This window comes from Urocitellus parryii, unplaced genomic scaffold (genome assembly GCF_045843805.1).
Source record: "Urocitellus parryii isolate mUroPar1 unplaced genomic scaffold, mUroPar1.hap1 Scaffold_399, whole genome shotgun sequence".
Lineage (NCBI taxonomy): Eukaryota > Metazoa > Chordata > Mammalia > Rodentia > Sciuridae > Urocitellus > Urocitellus parryii.
This window is the reverse complement of record NW_027553575.1, coordinates 10,358-19,228: the sequence shown is the minus strand read 5'-3', so window position 1 is coordinate 19,228 and position 8,871 is coordinate 10,358. Positions and strand designations below refer to the sequence as shown.

Sequence of the window (8,871 nt, the reverse complement as noted above, 5' to 3'; positions counted from 1 at the left end):
CCCAGCCCTTGCTGAAATTACTCTAAATTTTTTTCCTTGCGTTAGAAAGGCAGCATTAGTGGTTACCTAAACCTAGGACTGTCGCGAGGATGAGTTAATATTTTATCTACGGTGCTTAGAAAAGTGCTGGCACACAATGAAATTTCTAGAATTAGCACTCTGCTCATTCTGTCAAAGCACTCTTCCCAATGGCTCTGCCCCACCTGCACCCCAGGGGAAGTCAAAAGCACCGTTTTGTTCATAACCTCTTCCACCCATGGAACAGTAAAGTCCTTTCATTGTCGTAAACCTGGTATGTGAACAATGGTTTGTGATTTAATTTGTATCTTCAGGATCAGTGATGGTTAGGACCTCTTGGGGTCATTGGCCACAGGGATTCCCGCTACTTTGCATTAACTGGTGGTGGGAGTAGAATAGGGTCTGAGAGAGGTGGGCAAACAACAGACTGCCAATAAAGTGCCCTGGGCACACATCCACGTGCTGCTTTGATTACCTATGGTAATCGAGCAGTAGAGAGAGATCCCCCTCAGATGGCCAATCACAGAACAATTGCTGTCTGGCCCTTCATGGGGGGGGGGGGGGGCGGGAAGCAGGAGGACCACTGATCGCCGACTGTGGACTTCCTCGCCTACTTTCCTATCTGACCTGCTGTTTTCCTGGGCAACAGGGGCTTGCAAATCCTTTCTGGGCTGGGTGCTCCACATACATCATTAATTGAATCCTCACCGGCTGCTGAGCCAGGTGGTATTATGTCCCTCATTTTACAGATGGAAAACCAAGGCTCAGAGATGAGGTTCTCAACAGGAAAAGAGGCTCGTGACCACAGACAGCAGGACAGGAAACGGAGGGAGGGGTGCCCACACAAGCGGACCCCACGGCCCAAAGTGGCTTGTCAAGAACCTGTACAACTTGGGCTCTGCAGCAGTCCAAGCGCCCTCGCCCCTATTGGCGAGGGCCCAGAGGGACGACCCAACAAACAACGCTCTGGTTGGCCGGGGCTGGACCAATGGGAAGGCTGCGACGTGGGCGTCAAAGGCGCGGGAAGCCACTCGGTGTTTGAGGCGATCGCGTGCCTTGCCAGTGGTGACGGAGTTCTAGAAAGCCTAGCTGTTCCCGTGGTGGCTCTGGCTACGGTCTCTCCTCAAACCTGGCTGAGCAGACTGGTGACATGAGTTCTGCCGATGAGGCTTCTGTTCATGGGGACGGTTTTAGCCAGGAGGGTGGGAAGCCCGCAGGTGCCCGTCCTGCAGGCCGTGGAGCCCCACGGAGCCGGGCCCAGGGCCTTGATTTGGGGCCGCCACGGAGCGGGGAGGGTGAGGGCAGCCTCCCAGACCCCGAGGCTTATGAGTTGGAGTTGGAGGCCCCGTGGGAGGAGATCCAGGCAGGAAGGGCAATGATTCGCGGCCACGAAGGCAGGCCTGGCTCCTTGGCTGACGAGAAGGGGGACGCTCTGGACTTTGTGCCCCACCTCGCTGTGGAATCTGTGGCCGTTGTGCAGCAGCTGACAGGCCAGGAACACCGGGGCACTCACAGATACCCGTCCCCGGAAAGTTTTGCCACTGAACTGTCCGCCATTTGGGCGGATGCAGAGGCGGGCTTCAGCGCCAGAGGCTCGCTGTCCCGGAGCTGTGTGGAAGTGCCACAGGCCTCTGCCGCCCCGCTGAGCCACCCCAGTGGGCCCGAGGGGAGCCGGGCCTGGGGGAAGCCCAAGAGAGGCACCAAAAGTCGGGTGGTGGGCAGCGGGGAAGCCCAGCAGCCCTCTTCCGACCCTGAGTCTTCAGATGAGCTCAGTGAGATACAGCTGATGAGGGTGAGCATCTGCCCCAAAGGAGGAGGCCAGGCCAGGTCCTGCAGCCCCAGGGAACCCGGAGACCCAGCCAGACGCTCCAGTGTTCGTAGCAGGGAGAATTTCCTTCACATGCCGGGCCCTCTGCCGACCGCCTCTCCTCGAGGACTCCCCTCAGGCATGGACAGGCAGGCCTTGGGAGAGCTGGAAGCTGGCTCCTCCAAGAAAATTCAAAGCATGCCCTGGGGCAAGGGAGGGAGCAGGTCCAGCAACCCGGGAGCTCCTCCTCCTCCTGCTGCTGCTGCTGCCGCCACTCCTGCTGCTGCAGGGGCCCTACCCAGGGCCACTCCTTCTAAGAAGAAGGCCATCCAGGAGAAGAAATCCCTGGGGGGTGGCTCAAAAGTTAGCCTGGGCAGGGCCTTCCCTTCATGGGGGCAGAGACTCAAGGCAGCTCCCCTGGAACCAGCCACATTCCCCCCAATCTCAGGAGTTCCACTGCTTGGGAGGTCCAAGAGGTATTCCTTGCTGCCTCTGGGGCCCAAACAGTCCAAGCACAGTGGCATTGGGAAGAGATCTATGGCTAAGAAGACACGGGAGTCCCAGCCTGTTGCCAGGGAAGATAATGACCCAAATAGAGATGCAGTCCCACAGGCCCAAGTGAGTAGACTCTCCTCCCCCTGCCCCTCTCCCTCCTCCTCCCTCTGCTCTTCTGCTCTACCAGGCTGCGTTTCTTTGCCCTTGCTCCCTGGGCCCTTTGCTCAGGGGTTGTCCATGGGAGCCCACTGTCATTGGGATGCCATATTTGGGAGGAGGGTCTCTGTAGTTGTGGCAGACATCAAGAAAGTACATGGTAAGCGTGACTCCATCTTGGTCACACTTTGTGCATTTCCTGCCTCCTTCCCAGACAGGGGCTGGGATGGGAAGTGGGTCTGGCCGCTAACTTGGTCAGCGCCCCCCCCCCCACCCTTACAGTTTGGGCTGCACGGATTGGTGTTTAGTCCCATCTGCCTCCTGATTCCTCCCTCCCAGCTCTTCCCTCAGAGGTGCCTGACCTTTCTCAATGCTCCCATGCTTCTCCCTGACTCAGCTCTACCTCCAGGCTTGGGGCTGACTGAGGGAGACAGTGCTGACGATGGGACCATTTGACTCCCCCCCCCCTCACCCCGACACCCGAGCCCCTATATGCGCATCTTCACCCTCAACAAGCACACCCATTAACCTGACTCAGTGAGATATTTCTGTGTCAGCTTCCAACACAGAGGCCAGGGTCGCCTGGTCTGGGCATGCATCGTGGAGAATTTGGTAGTGGTGACCCCAGCACCAACAACCCCCAATCTCCAGGAAGCTCCCAGCTTTTGGACCTGAGCCCGGGGGACCTCACTCCAAGAGGCCCTGCCACCTCTGGTGAGTCTTATGGATTAGATAGCAGGGGAGATGGGTGTGGGAGGAAAGACTGGCTCTGTCACTTGCTGCCAGGCTTCCCTGCCTTTCAGCAGAACAAGGCCTTCCCTGTTGGGTCCTGTTCAGCCACATGGCTCCTACCAGGGGCTGGCTGTGACTGCAACTCTGCTAGTGTCCAACCCAGAGCCACAGTGCTTAGGGGTCCACAGTGGCAGCTGGGGCTGACACTGGGCAGCAGGGAAGTCAGGCCCAAAGAGAGGGGTGGAGCTGTGGGGCAGAGCAGGTGCAACTTGCTGCCTCACTTTAGACCCCTTTCCACTTCACACCTTGGCTGGGGAGCTGGATTTTGTGTTCTCTTTCAGGTGACCAGGAACCAGCCATTCGTCACCCATTTCCAGAAAGGCAGCAGCAACCACCTGGAGCACAGGGCTGTCCCCGGGTACTGCTTTCTCTGGCTCCTAGAAATGCTGGCCCCAGCTAGATGGTGGGCTCTCTGTCCAGGTTAAGCTGGCTTAGGTGCAGCCTCACATCTCACAACTCAGAAGGGGGAGGGGAGCTCCTCCTTTCCACTGAGGTTCCCTCTGCCTGTGTTGCCACCTGGCTCTGGGATATGGGGGATATGGGGAGTGGGGGGAAAGTGGGAGGATGAGGAAGGAGGCGGCCAGAATATCACTCCTCATTTTTTGTTCTCCGGTGTCTGTTGGCTTAGTGTGTGGTGCTACAGAAAGAAAGAGATGACCTCAAAGAGCAACTAGGTATGAGGAGCCCTGGGCGGGGGCAGGGGTGGGTACAGGGGGGGGGGGCAGGACAGAGCAGAGCAGAGGCAGACCTAGGGGTTTGGGGTGGGGTGGGACTGCAGATACAGGCAGTACCACATGGAGGGACTTTCCTGTGGCCAGCCCGGGAGCCTTCTGTGCCTTGACTGCTGGGGCTGTGAACAAAGAGCAGTGCGTTGTCTGAACTCCATGTGCTCTGCCATTGAGTCCCAGAAGTCTCCCTCTCTCAGGACTTTTACAGAAACCTCCTTTATTTTCCCTTTAAGGGCTGACTGCTGTGACTTGTTTGGTGTTTGTTGTCCTGTGTGTTTGCTTGCCTGTTTTGTTTTTAACACATTTCTCGATGGTTCTTGCCATGGCCCAGTGTTCGCGCACTATGAGTACATGTTGTTCCCTTGTACAAGACATTTCCATGTTGAGTTCCAGTGGTAGGCGGGCAAGTCAGTTTCAGGGCTGTTTGGACAGGGGCTGTAGGTGTATCAGGATGCATGGGTGATGCTTCCTCACAGGGCAGTGGGGAAGTTGGGCAGTGGGACTGTGTCCGGTACCCTTGTTTCTGGAGTGCCCATTTATGCCTCTCTTTCAGCGGTCATGCAGTCCCTTGCTGATAAGTTCCAAGCCCTTTGAAGTGAGTATAAGGCTTATTATACCCCTTTCCCACAGCCCCGGCTGTCTGGGAGGGCTTTGGGCTGGCCCTGGTCAGGGCCATTTCCTGACTCTGCTCTGCTTGACAGGTTGAACCCAGCATCTTCGGACAAGGCGAGCAGAGCCTATGCCTTCTCTACAAGACTGTGGAGCCCAGGAGCAGCAGCCAACCTGGTTCCCTCTGGTTTTTCTCCAGCCAGGGCTTCTTCTCTGCCCTCACCCACTCTAGTTCACAGCAGTTTCAAATTAAATTGCTTCTCATGTTCTGTGGTCTGCCCTCTGTCTGAGGGTGGGCACTCGAGGGTAGGGACAGAAAAATGGGGAGCTGCCCCATTTCAGAGCCGGGTAAGAATAGTGCCCCTGGCATTTGGTGGTGGGCCACTTCCTGAGGAGAGTCTAGGCCGGCCTCTGAGCAGGAACCCTGTGCTCAAGCTTATCATGGTGCTCTGGGTCTGGGTTATGTGTGGGCTGGGCCCAGCCACACCGGCCCTCTTGGGGCGTCATGTAGGACCCATTCTTGCCTTCTGTTCCCCGCTTTGGCAGGAACTAATGAGCCTCTTCCAGAGCCCTTGTCTTTTCTGCCTTTCCTGCTTCATTTACCTGCCCCTCTTCTCTCCTCTCTCACCCTTCTTTTCTGTTCTGGGCATCCTGATCCCTCCCATGGCTCTTTCCTGGTGGCACCTACCAAACGAGTTATTTCAGCAGGCATCAGAGGTCACAGTTGAGCTCATCTTCCCCAGAGAGAGGGCCCAGTCCTCTCTCTGGACTCAACACTTCCTCTGGTGACACCCCGCAGGGGGACAGCTCAGCTAGAAATTGCCCATTGTCCTTAGTTCCTGCTTAGCCCTCACCTTTGAAGCTCAGTTGCCAAATCCTGTCAGTTTTCCTTCCTCCTTCCCGTAGGGGGGGGTGGGGGTGGTGGTGGTGGTAGTGGCAGAGGTCACATCCCAGTGGGTGGCAGACAAGTGCAAATGCACAGGGCACTTGGAGAAAAGTGTGGGTCTGTCTCTGGGTTGGAGGTGAGGGCAGTTAGTCTCCGGGCCAGCCTGGGGAAAACTGCCCACTGACATCTGGAATGGATGGTCAAGAATCGGAATGTCCACATCCTCCAGATCCTAGCCAGCAAAACAGCCCCTTCCCAGCCTGTCAGCTCCATGGTGCTCATTTGAAAAGGGACAGTTAGTTTCTAGGGCATATGTGGATGATAGGTCTGCGTGTGCATGGGTGGTTCCCATCCAGATGCAGGTTGACCACCCCCATGGCACCGTTTTTCTGGACATGACAAATTCCTGGTCCCAGCCTCCTGAGGTCACATGAGATTTTGTCTGAGCTCCATGTTGTGATGTCACCCTCACCGACAGATAGTTGGGCTAGGTGTGCCTAAGACTCAGGGATAGATTCATGCTTGAGTGAGGTGAGGCAAGTGTGGGTTCTGCAGCTCCCATTCCTGAGAGGCTGTGTGATTAATGGGCAACTCTAACACATGAAGATACAGCATTTAAGCTGTGTGTGTGTGTATGTATCAAATGAATTGGGAATGATGGCCCTTGAGAGACAACATTACCTGTGGAATAGAGGCAGTGGAGGCAGGGCCTAGAAAGCATAGGGGATCAAAGGCACAAGAGTAAGTTTGGCATCTCTCTTTTAGGAGAGGTGTTTTTCACAGGTGGGTGTGTTTATCAGCTTTTTGTTACTACAACTAAAATACCCAACATGAAAAACACAGAGAACACAAGATATTTTGGCTCAGGTTCAATTCATGTTCCCCGGGCTCCAGGTGAGAAATATGGCAGAAGGGTGTGGTAGAGAAAAGCTGCTCAATTCCTGGCGGCCAGGAGGCAGAGCCAGCCAAGAGCCAAGGACACACCCCCAGTGGCCTATGTATTCCAGCCACGCCCACCTGCTCAGGTAGTCTTTTCAAGTTATTAATCTGTCAAGTGGCTTAATCCACTGCTGAGGTTACAGCTCTCATAATCCAATCTTTTTGCCTCTGAACATTGCTGCATTACCTAACATGAGTTTCCTGGGGACATTCCTAGAACATAATGATAACAGAGGGCATGGGTGGAATGAAGTGGAAGTCACCAAACTGAAGGCCAGAGACTCAGTGCTGTTACAATCTGGGGAGTCTCTGGCATAGGCTCTTGATCCTTCTTTGGTGTGAATATTGTCTTTCAAAAGTCCTGTGTTGTCAATGGAGTGGCATACCAGCTGGCTACCTCAGAGTAGCTGGTTCTCACCTCATCTTGGAAGTACGAAGCTCCTGTGGGAGATGGCCCTGGACTGAGCTAACTGAGGCCTGTGCGGGATGGACACAGTAAGGATGGCAAGTAGGAGAGAGGGACTCCCCGTGGAGAGCAGGTCAGGTTTGGGGCCACCCTTCTTCCCACATTCTCACTCTGTGTCCTTTCTGGGCCCCGTGGGGGTGGGGCTCAGAGAGAAAGAATGTCACACACAAGGTAGAGCAACCACAGTCCTCAGAGCCAGAAAGGACTGGCAGAGGGTACTTACACCATCCAGCTCACACCTCCACCTAAGAGGGTTGGGGCTGGGTTCCTCAGGCTGTGGCTGAGACACTGACCCAAGTAGCTACTTCTTGGAAGGATAACACAGCAAGTTGACATCTGCCTGAGGAAGCTGGTCAGAGATTCTGCAGCTGGGGTTTCTGCCACCTGAGACATCTAGGCTGGTTCTAACTGGGACAAATTCAGCACTGGGCACTGTCCAGGAAAACAAGGGGCCATCTTTATGAGGGGGGCAACATATCAACCGAGCCTTGCCAGGGCTCAAACCTGATCCTTGGCGACTAGCTTCATCTGCGCTGCTTCTTCCCTCTGAACACAGGTTCCATTCTGTCTGTTCCATATTCATAGCAACTACAGCATGATAATATTGCTGTAATGAGTACACCCACACCACTGGCCATTGTCGGGCTGGACCTTCCAGCCCTGGGGAATTAAGTGGCAGGTTATAAGGCTTGGATCACAAATTTCTGTTGTGCCCATATGGAATGTTTGTTGTGCCCCTTCTCTCATTCAGTGCACCCCCTTTCCCTGTATCCTCTTCTCCCAGCCAGAGTGGATGTGAGGCTGGCTTGGAGAGCCCTAGGCTGCATCCTGCCTCTTCATGCTGCTCCACTCAGTGAGTTCTGAAGGTTGGCCTGAACCTTGTGCATGTGCCTAATTGCAGATGAACCTTGGAGTGAAATCCCACCTGACCAGGTGTGTGGACTCCCACTCGTTCATTTCTAACAAAGAGCTTTAATCTGTGGGCACAATGGATGGTCACCGCCACTCACCCCTCCCACCCCACCACCCCCTGCCAGACTCCAGCCTGGGTGGAAGGGGTATCAGCCAGCGATAGTCAGCCAGAGCAGCCATCTCTGGCTGTGTGGAGGTCCAGCAGGCTACATTTTGGGGTGTGAGGTGACATGCACAGCATCAGAGTTGTCATGGAGAGTCACAACCATGGATTCTAGTCCTGGCTGTCATAAACTCCTGAGTGATCTTGGACAACTTCATGCCCATCTGTCCTCAATCTCCAAGATCTTCTTTCCCCATCCATAGTTCCTCATCATCCATCTCCTGCTAGGATGAAGGCAGCCCAGATGTTTGCCAGGTTCAACTTTGCATGTTGTGGCCACTAGGGTGGTCATGTGGGAAACCAGGGTGCACCTTTAGTGTGACACTAGTGTGAATGGGGTCCAGTGGTTGCACAGGGTGGAAGTCCACTGTAACGACCACTCAGAGTAAGAATCACAGCTTTGGCAGCCTTGAGACCTTCCTGTGTGCTCCATCCCAATCACAATCCCCTCCCTAGACCTCTGGGGTCAGTTGACTTTTACAGCTCTCCTGACTTTTCCAAAAATCACTCAACTTCTGCTTAAAGGATGAATGATTGCTCTTAAATGAAACCCTTCACGATACAAAAAATTAAATTAGATCAGGTTACATGTAACATGACACATGCAGGAAGCACAAGCCTACAATTTGGCAAGTAATTATAGAGATGAAGCTAGGTAACCACTACTGTGCTGTAGAGACTGCAAATGGTACCTTAGGAAAGTCCACATCTGAGTGTCTTCCTGTGAAGGAAGTCAAATGCAAAAGGCTGCATCCTATATGATCCCATTTACATGACATGGAAAAGGAAGAGTACAGGGACAGAAAATAGGCATCAGTGGAAGGGCCATGCGTGAAGTCACCTGTCATCTCACCTCCCTCCCGTGGGTGGCCATGGGTGAAGTCCTCTTCTGGCTCTTTG

General features: G+C 54.4%; 1 protein-coding gene across 1 annotated transcript; it reads left to right on the top strand.

The window, feature by feature from the left end:
- Positions 1-1,168: 1,168 nt before the first annotated feature.
- LOC144252258 (uncharacterized protein CXorf49-like) lies at positions 1,169-3,668 on the top strand. Its single transcript, XM_077794696.1, has 4 exons — positions 1,169-1,810; positions 2,333-2,443; positions 3,034-3,190; positions 3,550-3,668. The coding sequence occupies exons 1-4, from the start codon at positions 1,169-1,171 to the stop codon at positions 3,666-3,668; spliced, it is 1,029 nt and encodes a 342-aa protein (XP_077650822.1).
- The last annotated feature ends 5,203 nt before the right edge of the window (positions 3,669-8,871 follow it).

What these genes read in the sequence shown, in the direction of transcription:
- LOC144252258 (XM_077794696.1), top strand. Translation starts at nt 1,169, where the DNA reads ATGAGTTCTGCCGATGAGGCTTCTGTTCATGGGGACGGTTTTAGCCAG. An exon ending in ATGCAGTCCCACAGGCCCAA is followed by an intron (nt 2,444 to 3,033) that starts GTGAGTAGACTC and finishes TTTCTGTGTCAG; the next exon opens with CTTCCAACACAGAGGCCAGG. An exon ending in AAGAGGCCCTGCCACCTCTG is followed by an intron (nt 3,191 to 3,549) that starts GTGAGTCTTATG and finishes GTTCTCTTTCAG; the next exon opens with GTGACCAGGAACCAGCCATT.